The sequence below is a fragment of the Gossypium raimondii genome, chromosome 9, assembly GCF_025698545.1.
Source record: "Gossypium raimondii isolate GPD5lz chromosome 9, ASM2569854v1, whole genome shotgun sequence".
NCBI lineage: Eukaryota > Viridiplantae > Streptophyta > Magnoliopsida > Malvales > Malvaceae > Gossypium > Gossypium raimondii.
The window spans coordinates 48,836,134-48,854,603 of NC_068573.1; the positions used below are offsets into that span (position 1 = coordinate 48,836,134).

Genomic DNA, 18,470 nt, shown 5'->3' on the forward strand with positions numbered 1-18,470 from the left:
TTAGTAATTTAAATTATTATTATTTTGTTTTTATAAAAAGAAAATGACAATTATTACTGCTCTTAATTAAACCTATTTAAAGAGTAGGGTTTTTAAAAACATATTTTCTATCGATTTCACCTAAATATATTTATTCAATAGTAGAAATTTCTATTAAAATTTAATGATACTTATGTATAAACATTATTATAGAATAATTTTGTGGGTCCATGAAATTTAATGATACTAACTTTAATTTTTTCTATTTTTAAATTTGTATGATTTTATAAGAAGTTGCTGGTAAACTATTTTTAGGATGGGATTGGTTAAAGCAGGGTTCTACCTAAAATAGAAAATTATGCTTCTAGCCCATGATGTTTTATAACATTGAAGCATATAAATGTCAAATTTATAATTTGACCCTAAAAAGTTAAAATTTTGATTTACTCTTTCTAAAAACTACTTCAATTATTTATGTTAATACAATAATAAAATTGCGTTTGAACTCCTATAAAAATATATAATTTACTTAATCTCGACCCAAAATTTTCTTTTTGACTTGGCTCCAAGGATGAATTTGAATTCACCAACAAGAATTTTTGGGTTGGGAATTAAAATTAAAAAAAAAAAAAACTAAATATCACATCAAAATGCATAAACTCCATAAGAGAGATTAACCAAGCTTAGTACTGCAAAATAATAAAACTAAAATCCAAGAGTAAAAAAAGATTATACCATTTTTGCCTACCAGTTCTTTCATCTAAGCTGTCATGGCTTCCCAAAACCTTTTTAGTTTTCCGATAATACCATTCGCCGGCTTTCCGTCTCCGTCATCCTCCAACTTCTCCGGCAAGTTCTTCAACGAAGCACCAATGCGATTAAAAGCTTTATAAAGCTCAGGGTAAAGCTCATTCATGGAATCCTTAAATTTCTTCGACACATTAACTTTCTTCTTCTTCGACCCAACCGGAGCATCACCGTCGAATAACCCGATCCGAACCCGGCCGTTCCGATAAGCAACACAAGCTTTCAATATAACACTCGCATGGTCTCTAAAATGCGCGGCGATAAAATACTCGAAATTCCTCGCCGGTTTTTTCATCAAATACAGCATCGTTTTACAAGACAAAGCGAAAACATCGGCGTTGTAAGATTCCCAAGACCACGCCGGTTTAATCCCCGGTTCATTGTAATACGGTTTCTCGTTAAGAACCAGTCCTTGTAAAGAAAGCAAGACTTGTAAAATCGTCGATTCATCGGGACACCACCGTTCAGTCCCTTTACCGCCCCAAGTGTTCAATAAGCTTAAACAAACGTACCCACTATTGTACAAATTAGGGTTTAATCTCAAACCAAAAGAACGGTAATATACTTTGGGTGGATTGTTGGGATAATCGGAAGGGAACTGTAAATCGAAGAAGAAAAGCCCATTGTGATACGGTGTTTTTGAAGCTCCAATAATGGCGGCTCTTAAAAGATCAATCCTCCCTTCATAAACCCTAACGAAAATTGATGCTGGTAAGTTTTTTTCTAAGATTTCCCATTCTTTCATGATCCTTTTCATGGTGTTCCTGTTATTGATCATCATGGTTCCATGGCTGTTGCTCTTTTGGTTCGGCTTGGATTGATGATAATAATAATGATCTGAATAATCAACAACGCAATCGAATTGCTTGAACTTATTAACACCAACTTGCTCGTGCCCTGCAATTATGAACATGAAGAACATGCATACGATTTTAACCAAAATTTCTTCATAAAGAAAAGCCCTGAGTTTTAAGAGTGGAATGAATTGAAAGAGGTACCTAAAGCCATTTAGTTTTCAATGGCGTCAATGGCAACGACAGCGGCAGCGGCAGCGTCAGCGGCAGAGTGACACAGAGAGGTAAGAGTGAAGATGATAACTCAAAATCTCTCTTTCATGACTGAAAAAAGAAAATAATAGGTTAAGTTTAGGGTTTTCAAGAGTTTTAATAGAAGTTAATTTCTATGATTAGATATAATTATTATTTTTATATATATGGAATTTAAAAGTATATATGAAAATTGGAAAATTGGAAAATTGAAAAAAAAATGTGTTTATGGTTATTATTTGATATTTGGGTAATCTGCACGCAAGATCATTAAACTATTAAAATTTATATTTTAGAAACTCAATTTAAAAAAGTTACAAAATAGTCACTGATTTATTTGAATGTTTTTATTTAAGTCATTGGACTATTAAAATAATTGTTGTATGGCCTTATTTATTAGGATTATTTGCACAAATCGAAAGCTCTCCTTTCGTTTCTTTCCTACCGTTCTGTTTTTTTTTTTTCATAAAACAACTTTAAAAGTAATGAGTCTACAAACTAAAATTCAAACAATTTTTTTCAATCTCCAAAACTGAAAGTTAGATCGAGTTCAATCTAAAGTATGTTTTTCTGCTAGCAGATAGGTGTTGGTCTACCATATCGATCATTAAATCATCGCTTAGAGCTCGCTAGTTGGACCTTTTAAAAAAAAAAACTTAACATACTAATGACTTAAATAAAAACTTTTAGATAGTTCAATAACTTAAATGAATATTTCCAAATAATATTCAGTGATCATTTTGTAATTTTTTGAAGTTAAATGACCAAAAATATAAATTTACTAATAGTTTAATGAACTAAGATATAATTTACCCTTCAATTTTATGTCAAAATTTACTAGTATTTTAATAATACAAAATATAAAACTTACCATTATAAAATAAATCATCATTTTAGGAATTTTCATCAGTAGCTAAAAATCACACACAAAAAGCGAATTTCATTATTTTTCATTCATATTTAAATTATGATTTAAAAAATCAATAATCTACGTATATTTTAATTATATTTAATGATTTAAATCTTTAGGTTAATTACATAAAATAAAATCTACTATTTTATTAAATATAAACATGTAAAATTACGTCTAATATCATTGTTGATACGTTGATAAGGATAAGTTAATTTTAGTTATTATATCTAATTTTATTTTTTCAAAAAATAATTTTATATTTAAGTAATATTATCTACTTTACCTTCAAAGATTTATCCAAAGTTTTAAAGTATATAGTTAATTATTTTTAATTATTTAGTTAAATTTCTAATCTATTGGTTCAAATCTCTATCACAAAACATATTAGAATTTATCTTCCCTTTTGAATTTAATTAATTTTAAAAAACCCGATTGAGTCTTAACTTGATTAACATGAGTATTGTTGTCAATGTAGGAGGATATAAGTTTGAGTGGACTGAAGTTCATTATCCTTCTATTTACGGGTTGGGGAGGGGATATAGGTAGTTTTAAGCAATGTATCAAACGAATATAATCGAACTTATAATGAAATTGTTGAAAGAAAAACTAAATTTAAAAATTCCTAATGAATTTTGAATTCTTTCTCAAAATAAAGATTGATTATATTTTTATTATTATTTAGAATTTAATAAATAATTTGAAAATCTTATTATCCTACATATTTAAAAAATAAATTTAATTTCAGATTAGAAATTAATTTTAAACATAAGCTTATAAACAACCATTCCTCCTTCAATTTGTTTGAGCTTTTTATTTTATTTTAGGGTTAACTATCAAAATAGTCATTTTTGTTTCTCTTAGATTACATTTTAGTTACTTATGTTTGGAATGTTACGTTTAAGTCACTTACGTTAACATGTTGTAACATTTTAGTCACTGAGCCGTTAATCGTCGTTAACAGTGTAACGGTAAGCTGACGTGACACGTTAAATCATAATTTCAAACAAAAATTTTAGGTTAAATCATATAATTGGTCCCCCAAATTTTTTTTTGTTTTAAGCACTTTTTTTTCTTTTATATTCTTTTAACTTTCCCTTCTTCTTTTTTTTTTCATTCTCTTCTGCTTCTCCCTCTAATTTTCTCCCTTCTCCATCTCTTTTAACGTAAAAGAAAAAAAAATTCTCAAAACGAAAAAATATAGGGACCAATTGTATAATTTAACCTAAAATTTTCGTTTGAAATCATGATTTAACGTGCCACATCAGGTTACTGTTACACCGTTAATGACAATTAACACTCAGTGACTAAAATGTTACAAGACAATAACATAAGTGACCAAAACGTAATATTCCAAATATAAGTGACTAAAATGTAACCTGAAGGAAACAAAAGTGACTATTTTGATAGTTTATTCTTTATTTTATTTTGAATTTATGATTCGATATATTATTTTTCCTTGCTTGTTGAGGATTAGTGTTGGAAATGAATGGGTGAAAAAAATAATAGATTGGATTTTAAACCCTAATCATCGGGATGAACAGTTGAAGAATACACTAATTGTCGGATGTTCATCGGGGACATGAACTTCAGGCCTCCGTCCATCATGTGGCTCGCTACGATCACATTACTGGTTTCTGTCAAATGGAATGCATCCCAAAATACATATTTGGTTCGATTTGAACAAATTTTGGATAATGAAAAGCATGGGAGTAGACCCCCATGAACTCCGACTTTGTGACAACATGCATCGTCCGAGTTTTCAAATCCTGTGGAAAAACACAATAAAACAAGAATTCATATTTCAGTGTGGGATATGAATATTTGTTGAGGATGAATATCTTTACTTTTTTTTTAATGATTCAATCGAGATTTATCAGTTCTGATTTAACTCGAACTTGAATCAACTCAATTTAATCATAAAAACTCAACAACTTGAGTTGACTCTAATCCAAACTTGTAATGTTTATACTAAAAGATCTAAAAATTTTAAACCCAAAATAATTTAATTCAAATTTACTTGACTCTAATTCACATATGTATTTGAATTCCAAAAGGATTGCACCCATTTACTCATATGTGAATTTATAATATATACATTATTTTTTTAGAAAAATCTCGACAACATAAATGCCATATATATTCAGTCAGTGGTGAATTCAGGGGCTGGGAGGAGCTCAACTCTCTTTAAAATGGAAGTAAAATTGTACTTTAGCCTCTAAAAAGATAAAAATTTGATTTAATCTTTTAAGATTTATAAAGATATAGGCTATTAAAATGGTAAAATTGTATTTTTACTATCGTAAAAATATACAATTGAATTCTGACTTCCCAAAAATGTTTTCAGACTTCACCCCTGATACTCGTACCGTTTATGTTATTCACACTTGAATTTTTAAGTTATATATATGAAATTGTGCTCTCTTTATTTTATTTTTTTCACGTCTTTATATTTAATTAGTGTGAGTTTCAAATACAAATATTTAAAAAAAAACAAATAAATAAAGAGTTAAGAATAATATAAAGATAATGCGATACGCACCGTAAGATCGATGATTCTGGAGGATATCTTTAAGCATTGCATGAATATCTGCATAAACAAAGGTTGAAGCAGTGAGATTGGCAGTAAGATCCATAAGTAGCCTCTTCAATCTTTTGTTGTATGAACTGATATCCTCGTTAAACGAAGCAATGCAGCCTTTGGCATTTGGATTTTTGTCTCTTTCAAAAGGTGTGCACCCAAATCTTGGAATATTTGTCACAATAATTTTTCTAGCTTCCAAATAATAAAGTTTCTGCATAATTAAAAAAAAAAATCATTAAGATTTTCTAAGGTACATATATTAAATTTGTTGAGGATTTCACTCTTTAGGAAGTGTAGTATTGTTCGATTGGAACTGATGGCAACACTTTTAGTATTGTTTTCGGTAAAAGTTTTGTCTTATTACTTTGTCGAGAACTCATGTATTTAAAGAGACAACAGATTCACAAAGTGAAAGCATACAATGCCATATATGTATGTATGGTATAAAGGTTCAAATGGGTTAAATCACTACTTAGAGTCTAAATTTGGTAACTATTCTTATTTTGGGGCCTGAATTTTTTTGTCCAAGTTAGGCCATAAACTTAGTAATCATTCTCACATTGGGGCTTGAACTAGGCAATTGTTCTTATATTAGGGTTTTCAAAGAAATATCAGGGATTAACTTGAACCAAATAAAAAATTTAAACCCTAACGTGAGAACAATTGCCAAATTCAATGCCTAACTTAAAAAAAAAGTTGAAACCCCAATGTAGGAATAGTTGCCAAGTTGATGCTCCAAAAAGTAATTTAACCGATTCAAATCTCACCAAGCGCAAATCTGAGAATTTTTTAGTGAGTGAGTCACTCCTATTCTATAAAACCGGTACCATCTCCTTTTCAGGTACTTGGATACTTAGTAGAGTCGGAAAACAAAACCCATATCAAGAACAATAATGGTTCATTCAGAGATCCGTCAATTCTCAATGAACAATACTTAGCAACTTATTCTAATAGAATCGATTTCCCTTCAATATTAAGATTAAAATAGAATTTTTAAGATAATAATATTTACTCTAAGTTGAGATTCAAATTTCGAACTTAAAAACGACCCATCAGATATCATTTCTTTCCCCAAAAAGAAATCATTTGAACCAGTAACAACGATGAACAATGATTGATGTTTAAGCAGCCTTTTAGTCTCACGTCTGCCGATTATTGAGACAATTCTTGCCTTAGTTTCCTTGAAGTTACTGATTTGTTCATCTAAGCTAATACGCCCACCCTGTAATTAAAAAAAAACAATCATTGTTATCGAATTAGATCTTATAGCTGCTTTTTGCATCAAAATTTCAAGGTTAAATAATGCTATTAGTCCCTATGATATATTTAAATTGTGAAATTAGTTTATGTACTTTAATTTGGTAATTTCTAGTCCATGTATTTTTGAATTTTAAAATTTTAATTCTGGCCTCAATATAGATATTAAATTTATTAAGTTAAATTTTACTATTTCTAAAATATTATATAACAAATATATTATCAAATGTAAAATGACATATCAACTTATTATTATCACATAATACTTACAAAAAAAATCATATTAGGATAATAATTTGAATCAATAATGAAATTTTAAAATTCGAAAAATGCAATGACTAAAATTTACTAAATTAAAGTATAAGGGCTAATTCCACAATTTAAATATAATTCAATGACTAAAAATGTTACCCAGATTAATCCAGTGTCGTTCAAAATTCCAGAACCAGAAGATGCGTAATTTACACCTCTTAAAACGACGTCGCCTGTGGTATTAGGAGCCAAATATGGAGGCCTGAAATCTTTGGCACCCAAACGCTGTTCTGCCACAAACAAAGTTGAAACAAAAAAAAAATTCTCAATCTGTGTTGTTCGAAACACGGAATTCCAAAAAAATTTGTATTCCTCTTATGAGATATTATTCGCTTCGGCTCGAAAGCTTCACAGTTTCGTCTCATAAGTATAGTCGTAAGTTTCTCTCTCTCTATATATTAGATCTATCAAATGAACCGGTAGAGTTTGTCTTGAAATAGTTGAATTTAAATTTTAAAATTTTTCTATATTTTTGTTTTGGTGTTTGGATTTTTTCGTTCGAATTATCTTGAGTAGGATTTTTTAAAGTTTGGGTGATTTTAGATTCAAATTATTTTAGATTCTAATAATTCAGGTTTGATAATCAAGATTCCAAGTAATGGTGAATCGAGAAATTTTGTTAGTGAGGACCAAAATTTAATTATAATTTTTTATAGATCAAAATATAAGTTTATCTTATATTAATTTATAATTTCATCATTGTTGAAGGGACTAAACAATTTTTTTCATTTTTAAGAGGACTAAAGTATAATTTTACTATATATCAATTTATTTTTTTAGTTATAAGAGGACTGAATTGATTTTTTGGGAGGACAAAGTGCAATTTCACTATATATTAATTTATAGTTTCTTTATTTATAAAATGACATAATTAAATATTTTTCATTTTTGAGCCAAGATCCTTGTCTGCTCCTTTTAGATTGCCTCTGGTTTCAAGTTGAGCCATCTCGTGTTAGGATCATTTTAGAGTTGAGTCATTTTTAATTTGAATAAATTTTTTGGGGTTGGGTTAGGCTTGTTTTGGTTATTGTCTTTTAATGCTCAAATTAGATTGGGTCAAATTAGATTTGATTTAATTAGGTTGGATTTCAAGTATAGATAAAAACGGATCAATCATTCATATATATATATATCATGTGGTACACTTCAAGTTTTCTAAAATGGGACTAAATGTTACAATATTACAATTGTATTTTATTATTTCAATTTCAATCACGATAAACATGATACGATAAAAAATATTGAAGAAGAAGAAACTTGCCTAAGATATCAATCACCGTTCTACCGTTAGTGAATCTCCCAGAGAGACAGTTCTTGCAAAAGTCTATTCCATTTGGAAACATTGCCTTGGCTAATGTGTTGATGTAATTGTTGTTTCCGACATCAACTATGGAATCTCCGAATATGAAGATCGTCGGAATCTTCTCAGCTGACATAATATTGAACAAAAAGAAGATTAAAAACATAACTCGGGGAACCAAAAACATGTTCAACCATTTGATCCAAATTAATGTCGGACTCTGTGAAATCATCAATGTTTATGCATTTTTTCATTCCCCAAGAAAATTAAACGCATGATTGACCAAACATCTTTTGTAGCTAAAGCTACTTCGCTTTTTCTGAAAGCATAGCTAAAGCAACTTAGCTTAAGGTTAGTTAATGGTAGTTTTTTTAAGGACTATTAATCTCTGTATTATATTTAAGTGGTAGATTTAGTTTCTATGTTTTAGTTTTAATTTAATTATTTTTATGTTTTGTATTTTTCAATTTTAAAATTTCAATATTTATTAATTGTTTTACAAATGTAAATTCTATATCCTCACCTTCAAACCTTAAGTAACCCAAAACCCTAAAAAATAATTAAACCCTCATCCTTAAACTCTTATCCAATCCTAAATCCTAATAATAATTGAACACTAGTCGATTCCTAACCCTAAAAAGTGATTTCACCTAAACTTTAAATTTTAATCCCTAATATTATACATTAAATACTAAATCTTAAACCCCTAATCCTTTAAATATGTATGATTTAAAAGGCCAACACTATTATCAAGCAACTTCGCTTTTTCTTCTTCTTCTTTTTTACGCATAAAGAGAAGGGGATCCACTTACATAAATGCATAATTTTTTGTACGATTAATATTTTAACGATTCAACCGTTGAGTTTATCGATATAATTGTACTTGTCATGCATATAAAATTTTAAATTAATCCGATATCTTTATATGAAACAAATTTGGCATGCAAACTCTATATGAGTATCATATAAAATATGACGGTTAAATCATTATGACATTAATGGTAAATTTTCGAATCGATCCAATATCTTTATATGAAACAAATTTAACGTACATACTTTATATGAATAAAATATGAAATATGACGGTTAAATTATTAAAATATTAATGATAAAAAAATAAGAAATTATGAAACCATAACTTTGATTGTAGAATGGTATTTAAAAGTTTTAACAATTATTTTGATAAGTTTAGGGTTTAGGGTAAGATTCTTTCCCTTTTGAATTGACACTACTAATTTTTTTCATAGGACAATAGGATTTAAATTTATATTTTGTAAATTATTGATGAGAGCTCTATCCAGTGGCGAAGTTAGGAGATGGCAGGGGCTCTGGTCCTCTTTAAAATAGAAAAAAATTATTTAAGTTTTTTTATAGTTTATAAAAGTTTAAATTAATAATGGTAAAATTATACTTTGACCATCTTAAAAGGATAACAATTTGATTTGATCCTTTAAAATTATAATCATATAAGCTATAAAATGGTAAAATTATTTAAATATTGAACATATAATTAGTATACAAAATATTTTAAATTTCAAACAATTTTATTGACAAGATTGTAAATATATATGGTACCCAACAAACAAACATCATTGAAAATCCTATTTATTTACAAAATTCGCATTTTCTTAACAATACCAAAACACTAATAGAAAATAGGAAAACAAAAATTTAATTAATATTTAGTATAAAAGTTTAGTAACTAAAAAGCATTTTGCAGCTGTTTTTTCTTTTTATTTTGCTAATTATGGATAATTTTCATGGTTGCAACAAATATTATCACATTTTGGAATTAAAATCCTCCTCCAATTCTTCCGCCGCCGCCGCCGCCAACACTAAACCCACCACTTACACTACCTCCAAATTTTCCACCACCACTAGCTCTTCCACCTGCACCTCCTCCAGCTCCTCCACCTACGCCTCCTCTAGCACCACCACCTGCACCACCTTTGACTCCTCCTTGGACACCTGCACCAGCTCCACCTTTAGCACCACCACCACCACTAGCACCAGCACCAGCACCCCCACTAGCTCCACCTCCAGCACTAGCACTAGCACTAGCACCAGCACCAGCACCAGCACCCCCACTAGCTCCACCGCTAGCACCACCACCACCACCTAATCCACCCCCACCGCCGCCACCGAGCCCTCCTCCTGCACCCCCACCAGCTCCACCGCTAGCACCACCACCACCACCTAATCCACCCCCACCGCCGCCACCGAGCCCTCCTCCTGCACCCCCACCAGCTCCACCTCTAGCACCACCACCACCACTAATCCCTACTCCAAAACCGCCGCCACCGCCAAATCCTCCTTTGGCTCCCCCACCCCCACTAAAACCACCAAAAGTAAGCTCTCTCCTAGCACCACCATCCAAATCCTCCTCAAACTTTCGACACTCAACTATCCCTAAAACAAACATAAACATCAATGCAAGCACTCTCGATCTCTTGGAAATCATTTTTCCGACCATTTTCCAAAAAATAAAAAGTAAAACACTCTCAACTTTCAAATCTATCTGTTTGGGACAAAACTCTTAATCCATGCTTATATAGTATATTTTATACTATAAAAAGGTTTCCCATATCAACAGGTGTTGCTTTTTTTCCTTCACAATTTTCTTGGATTTGAATCAGTCATTGTCTAAGTTTTTGATTTAGCTTGGCGTGAATTAACCCTGTAATTAGACATGAAATTAAGTTCGGACACGTGGCTAAAATGTGAAGTAACATACCATGAAAAACCCAATATAAGTTACATGTTACATAGATTAATACATATGCACTAGCAAGTTGAACCTTAAATTTTTTTACACCTAAAATGTAATTTCACTATTAGGGGATTAAAAACAATAATTTTTCATTTTAGGGGGTCAAACCCCTGTCTCCTCCTCCCTTCTTTCCCGTGCACCGGATGTGTTAGGCAAAAGATAAATAAAGCACAAATAAACAAAGCATAAGTTACACTAATAGTCACCCAACTATTAGTATTTTTTTTTGGTTACCTATGTAACACCCCCTAACCCCAAACCATCATAGAAATAGGGTTACGAGGCATTACCGGACATATCTGATAATTTACAATAATTCTTAAATAAATATCAAACATATTAAGATAAAATCATAAATTCATATAAAAATTACAAATTGACTTTTTTTTATAAAAATTTCGGCAACATTTCTGCTTACTTTTACACTAAACCTCCTGCAAATAAAACCATAAATTTTTACAAACATAACCAATTCACCAATTCAACCAATTCATTTCACATTCTTATTTTCTATTCTAAATGCATTCTAATCAAACTCAATTAATTCAATATCAATTTAAATTTATCATTCAATTCAATCATGATACTTACTTCAGTTTGCTTATCATGCATATTAATTTAAATTTTAACAATTAATAATTAAATTCAATTATGGTAATACTAACATTTTAGCTATTTATATTCAAAACATAATAACGTTTATACACATCCTATGTACATGCCACATTCTAAAAGAAAATATACATCACCAAAATTTGTCAAGTCGGTCCGGTTTTGGATGTTTGGCTCAATACTTGACTTCTATAACTGCTGCACGGAAACAACCGTACGCTGAGTATTTTTATACTTAGTGGTATTACTATAAATTAAACTATTTAATAATAATAAAATTTCAAATATTGACCATAATCTTTATAAATCACTTAAAAACCAAATATTCATATTCATATATCATTCCATAACTTTTAAATATATATATATATATATATATATATTTTTTTTTTCATTCTAAATCAATTCATAATTTAACTCATACATTCTTTCTTGTATTTTTCTATAGTGACAAATCAACAATTTCATTTTCAAATTTTCATTTCAATTATTTACCCTATTAACAAAGCTCAGACTCTGACAGATACGCGGATTCCACCCAAACACACCAGATTATCCAACCTAAACACACCCGGAATTATTTAAATCCTCCATAACACACCAATGTATCATATCCTCCCTAACACACCAATAAGGCATTAAATGCCTCTTCGGATAAACCGAAGCATATAATAACATAATAATCTTCTCGGCCGAACTACAAATCTCCTCATCACATCACAAATCCTATGGCATGCCATTTGTATCCAATCTAGTCCGATAAGTTAATAGGGTATTATTTTACTTTTCAAACTTCGAATTCATTTCCACAACAATTTCAAATACTCAAACAATTCAAAACATCTATTATTTCAATTCACATATAATTCCATATTCACACATATTTTTACTTAATTTCAAATGTTATCACTTACCTTACTTTAAATGCCTCATGAATACAATTTCAATATAGCATTTATTAAATAGATTAAGTTATAGTAATACAAACCCGGAATACGCGTTTACTCCTCAACGATCTTTTCTTTTCCTTTGGATGCCGATGCCTCGTTTTCCTTGTTAGCTACGAAAATAATAATTATTTTCACTATTAATTACAATCATTAATAATAATAATAATAATAATAATTAAATTTTATTCAATTCCTACTTATTCCCAATTTAATTTTAACTAAGCTTACTTATTTTTTTTCTAACTTAATTCACACTCTATTTCTACTCAAATTTCTTCTAAACTCAAATTTATCTACTAATTTTTCAGCATTTTTTCACTAATTTCGAATTTTCCTCAATTTAATCCCTAAAATTCAAAACTTATAGTTTAGTTCACAATTTAATCCTTTTATCAACTCTAACTAGAAACTCTATCAAATAAACCCTCAATTCCCTCATTTATTCAACATAAACCCTAATTTAAGGCTTTTTATAACTTAATCCCAACTATGTAAAACTTACAACTTAGTTTACAAATCAATCTTTTTATCTATTCTAACTAGAAATTCTATCAACTAAACCCCTAATTTAACAACTTGTTCAAAATGAATCATGTTCAAAAACCTATGAACTTCCATAACCTCCACTTAATTTCAACAAAACTTTGTTTTAAAGCTTCTAAAACATCAAAATGAAGAGAAAAGGGCTAAATTTAGCTTACCAATTAACTTGAATCTTTAAAATCTCAATTTCCCCTTTTCTTTTTCTTTCCCTTTTTCTTCCCCTGTTTTTCGTCTCTTTCTCTGTTTCTATTCTGTTTTTCCTTTGTTTCTTTGTCTTTTTATTTTACTTACTTTACTTTATTTCTTTTATTATAACTAATAATATTAATAATAATAAAAATCTTTTACTTATTATTTAAGCATATATTTATTTTTATTACAAGTGTACCTATGTAATTATTATTGTTACACTTTTCTTAATCTTTACCATACATTTGTCTTTTATTTAATTTATATAATATAATACAATATATTATATTATATTATATAATAAAATAATATATATAAAACATAAAATTTAAGATTTTTATCACTTTTACCGTCCCATTTCTTATTAATGGCTTAATTGTCATTTTAATCCTTTTTATTTTTATTAATCTATAATTCAACTTTTACCCTAGATCAATTTAGTCCTTTTCTTAATTTCTCTTAATTAAACTAAATTCACCCAATTAATACCTAATTAAACACACAACTAATCTAGTAAATATTTCTAATAATTATTTTCGAACTCAATTTACTAAGACGGAGGCCCGATAATATACTTTTTTTCCGATGCTTGTGAATTTTGGGTCATTACAACCTAACCATGAAAGTTATAAAATAATCACCTAACTATTCAACTTTTTCTTTTTTGGCTGTCCAACTATGAAAAGTTACAAACTAGTCACTCAACTATTAGTAAAAAAAATTTGACCACTCAACTATGAAAAGTTACAAGCTGGTCACTCAACTATTAGTAAAAAAAATTTTGATCACCCAACTATGAAAAATTACAAAATGGTCACCCAACTATTCAATTTTGTCTTTTTTGTCACCAATTGCCTAATAGTGACAGCTTTTAAAATTATCACAATAACAACTTTAAATCTCAACACTTATACATTGTGTCAATTTAGTTTTGATTATAAATAAATCTAACTCTCAACATTTACACATTGTGTAATTTGGTCCTTTTTGCAATCTTGCTTTTCTTTGTAAAAATATTGGTTTTGAGGTTTTCAAAATTTTTACAAAAGTTTTATCGCTTACTCTCTTTTTCTTTTTCTTTTTTTCAGTTTTACTTTATTTTTAGTTTTTACTATTAAAAGTCATGTTGTACTTACTTTTCTTTAAAATTTTCATTTTAAATTATGTTACATAAGATTTAACATGTCATTTAATGGTTAAATTAATTGTTTTAATAATTGAAGGACCTAATTAATATAACATTGATAAAATAGGGATGTAATTAGAAGATTTTAAAATTTGAAAACTAATTTAAAATGAAAATGATAGTTTGAATAGTTTCGAGAAATTTTAAGTATATTTTGAACAATAATATAATATTTGAAGTTAAGTCAATTTCGATAACGTGAAACAAAAATTGCACTAACAATAATGTCGATACCAATCGAGTTAAGATTCTATCAAATTATTTTTCTTATTTTTGGTACGATCATCATCATGAGCATGATTTGTTTACTTCATTAAAATCGAAATCAACCAATAAAAATTGAATTGTTGAACTAAAAGTAAGTTAATGAACATATAATTATCATATTAATGAGTATACAATGTGTATTTCGTTGTTAAAGTAAAATATTTTAAATTACAAAAAAGTAAAATTATTGACAATCAAGTACCATTATTGAATTGATTTGAATTATAATTAATAGAAAACAAGTACATAAATCCTAGCAATGAAGGCGAAAAACAAAACGTGATTAATAGAATACAAAAGCATTTTGCGACTTTTGTTTGGGTAGAATAAACCAACATTAAGCTTAATTTCCACCTTCTTTTTAATTACTAATACTATAACATTGCCATATATGCTTACTAGCATGCCACTGATCGTATGGATAATTTGCATGGTTAGCACCATGTACCATGCCATTTTGACACTAAAATCCTCTTCCAATTCCTCCACCAGCACCACCACCGAATCCACCACCACCACCACCACCAAACCCACCACCACCACCACCACCGAATCCACCACCACCACCGAATCCACCACCTCCACCTCCACCCGCACCACCTCCAATTCCTCCTCCAACTCCACCACCTGCACCACCCCCACCACCAAGCCCTCCTCCAACACCGCCACCTGCTCCAGCACCACCACCAGCTCCAGCACCACCACCAGCTCCACCTCCTAAACCGGCACCACCGCCAAGCCCTCCTCCAGCACCCCCACCGGCTCCTCCTCCTAAACCACCACCAAGCCCTCCTCCAGCACCCCCACCGGCTCCTCCTCCTAAACCACCACCAAGCCCTCCTCCAGCACCACCACCAGCTCCACCTCCTAAACCGGCACCCCCGCCAAGCCCTCCTCCAGCACCACCACCTAATCCACCCCCACCGCCGCCACCGAACCCTCCTCCTGCACCCCCACCAGCTCCACCTCTAGCACCACCACCACCTCTAATCCCTACTCCAAAACCACCTCCAAAACCGCCGCCGCCGCCAAATCCTCCTTTGGCTATCCCACGCCCACCAAAACCACCAAAAGTAAGCTCTCTCCTAGCACCACCATCCAAATCCTCCTCAAACTTTCGACACTCAACTATCCCTAAAACAAACACAAACATCAATGCAAGCACTCTCAATCTCTTGGAAATCATTTTTCCGACCATTTTCCAAAAAATAAAAAGTAAAACACTCTCAACTTTCAAATCTATCTGTTTGGGACAAAACTCTTAATCTATGCTTATATAGTATATTTTATACTATAAAAAGGTTTCCCATATCAACAGGTGTTGCTTTTTTTCCTTCACAACTTTCTTGGATTTGAATTAGTCATTGTCTAAGTTTTAGATTTAGCTTGGCGTGAATTAACCCTGTAATTAGACATGAAATTAAGTTCGGACACTTGGCTAAAATGTGAAGTAACAAGCCATGAAAAACTCAATATAAATTGCATGTTACATAGATTAATACATATGCACTAGCAAGTTGAACCCTAAATTTTTTGACACCTAAAATGTAATTTCACTATTAGGGGATTAAAAACAATAATTTTTCATTTTAGGGGGTCAGACCCTTGTCTCCTCCTCCCTTCTTTCCCGTGCACCGGATGTGTTAGGCAAAAGATAAATAAAGCACAAATAAACAAAGCATAAGTTACACTAGTAGTCACCTAACTATTAGTATTTTTTTTTTTGTTACCTAACCATGAAAGTTATAAAATAATCACCTAACTATTCGACTTTTTCTTTTTTGGTTGTCCAACTATGAAAAGTTACAAGCTGGTCACTGAACTATTAGTAAAAAAAATTTTGATCACCCAACTATGAAAAATTACAAAATGATCACCCAACTATTCAATTTTGTCTTTTTTGTCACCATTGCCTAATAGTGACAGCTTTTAAAATTGTCACAATAACAACTTTAACTCTCAACATTTATACATTGTGTCAATTTAGTTTTGATTATAAATAAATCTAACTCTCAACATTTACACATTGTGTAATTTGGTCCTTTTTGCAATCTTGCTTTTCTTTGTAAAAATATTGGTTTTGAGGTTTTCAAAATTTTTACAAAAGTTTTATTGCTTACTCTCTTATTTTTTTTCAGTTTTACTTTATTTTTAGTTTTACTATTAAAAGTCATGCGGTATTTACTTTTCTTTAAAATTTTCATTTTAAATTATGTTACATAAGATTTAACATGTCATTTAATGGTTAAATTAATGGTTTTAATAACTGAAGGACCTAATTAATATAACATTGATAAAATAGGGATGTAATTAGAAGATTTTAAAATTTGAAAACTAATTTAAAATGAAAATGATAGTTTAATAGTTAGAGAAATTTTTAAGTATATTTTGAACAATAATATAATATTTGAAGTTAAGTCAATTTCGACAACGTGAAACAAAAATTGCACTAACAATAATGTCGATACCAATCGAGTTAAGACTCATCAAATTATTTTTCTTATTTTTGGTACTATCATCATCATGAGCATGATTTGTTTACTTCATTAAAATCGAAATCAACCAATAAAAATTGAATTGTTGAATTAAAAGTAAGTTAATGAACATATAATTATCATATTAATTAGTATACAATGTGTATTTCGTTGTTAAAGTAAAATATTTTAAATTACAAAAAAAGTAAAAATTATTGACAATCAACCATTATTGAATTGATTTGAATTATAATTAATAGAAAACAAGTACATAAATCCTAGTAATGAAGGCAGAAAAACAAAAACGTGATTAATAGAATACAAGAAGCATTTTGCAGCTTTTGTTTGGGTAGAATAAACCAGCATTAAGCTTAATTTCCACCTTCTTTTTAATTACTAATACTATAACATTGCCATATATGCTTACTAGCATGCCACTGATCGTATGGATAATTTGCATGGTTAGCACCATGTACCATGCACATTTTGACACTAAAATCCTCCTCCAATTCCTCCACCAGCACCACCACCGAATCCACCACCTCCACCTACACCTCCACCCGCACCACCTCCAATTCCTCCTCCAACTCCACCACCTGCACCACCCCCACCACCAAGCCCTCCTCCAAGACCGCCACCTGCTCCAGCACCACCACCAGCTCCACCTCCTAAACCGGCACCCCCGCCAAGCCCTCCTCCAGCACCCCCACCGGCTCCTCCTCCTAAACCACCACCAAGCCCTCCTCCAGCACCACCACCCGCTCCACCTCCTAAACCGGCACCCCCGCCAAGCCCTCCTCCAGCACCACCACCTAATCCACCCCCACCGCCGCCACCGAGCCCTCCTCCTGCACCCCCACCAGCTCCACCTCCTAAACCACCACCAAGCCCTCCTCCAGCACCACCACCAAAACCACCACCCAAATTCTCCTTCTCAAACTTTCTACACTCAGCTATCCCTATAGCAAACACAAACATCAATGCAAACACTCCTAATCTCTTGGAACTCACTTTCCCGGCCATTTTCCAAGAAAATAAAAAGTAAAACACTCAACTCTTAATTTCGATAAATGTTGAGCATATGAACTTAGCAAACAACCTCCTATATATATACATATATCATAAATGCAGGCAGTTGATTAGTTGAAGATTTTTAGATTTGCAAGCAAATATGCAAATATATTCTATAATGTATATCTACGTTTAACCTAATGGCTCAATTTTCAAATATCTTTGAAAAAAAAATTTATTACATCATTTGGTATTCGGGTTTTGTACTTTTTA

General features: G+C 30.8%; 5 protein-coding genes across 5 annotated transcripts; all 5 read right to left on the bottom strand.

The window, feature by feature from the left end:
• Positions 1 to 473: 473 nt before the first annotated feature.
• Positions 474 to 1,899, bottom strand: LOC105800699 (putative ubiquitin-conjugating enzyme E2 38). Its single transcript, XM_012631971.2, has 2 exons — positions 1,785 to 1,899; positions 474 to 1,683 (listed from the first exon to the last, which is right to left on the bottom strand). Exons 1-2 carry the CDS (start codon positions 1,792 to 1,794, stop codon positions 740 to 742), a joined length of 954 nt encoding a protein of 317 aa, XP_012487425.1. The 5' UTR covers positions 1,795 to 1,899; the 3' UTR covers positions 474 to 739.
• A 2,367-nt stretch (positions 1,900 to 4,266) lies between these two features.
• Positions 4,267 to 8,331, bottom strand: LOC105797778 (GDSL esterase/lipase At4g16230). Its single transcript, XM_052621310.1, has 5 exons — positions 8,157 to 8,331; positions 6,995 to 7,125; positions 6,339 to 6,548; positions 5,285 to 5,537; positions 4,267 to 4,511 (listed from the first exon to the last, which is right to left on the bottom strand). Exons 1-5 carry the CDS (start codon positions 8,329 to 8,331, stop codon positions 4,267 to 4,269), a joined length of 1,014 nt encoding a protein of 337 aa, XP_052477270.1.
• Positions 8,332 to 9,987: 1,656 nt separating this feature from the next.
• Positions 9,988 to 10,656, bottom strand: LOC128032622 (glycine-rich cell wall structural protein-like). The gene has a single exon (XM_052621311.1). It carries the CDS (start codon positions 10,654 to 10,656, stop codon positions 9,988 to 9,990), a length of 669 nt encoding a protein of 222 aa, XP_052477271.1.
• Positions 10,657 to 14,906: 4,250 nt separating this feature from the next.
• Positions 14,907 to 15,898, bottom strand: LOC128032623 (glycine-rich cell wall structural protein-like). The gene is made up of 2 exons (XM_052621312.1): positions 15,292 to 15,898; positions 14,907 to 14,965 (listed from the first exon to the last, which is right to left on the bottom strand). The coding sequence occupies exons 1-2, from the start codon at positions 15,896 to 15,898 to the stop codon at positions 14,907 to 14,909; spliced, it is 666 nt and encodes a 221-aa protein (XP_052477272.1).
• Positions 15,899 to 17,678: 1,780 nt separating this feature from the next.
• LOC105800700 (glycine-rich cell wall structural protein) lies at positions 17,679 to 18,209 on the bottom strand. The gene has a single exon (XM_052621313.1). It carries the CDS (start codon positions 18,207 to 18,209, stop codon positions 17,679 to 17,681), a length of 531 nt encoding a protein of 176 aa, XP_052477273.1.
• Positions 18,210 to 18,470: the final 261 nt, after the last annotated feature.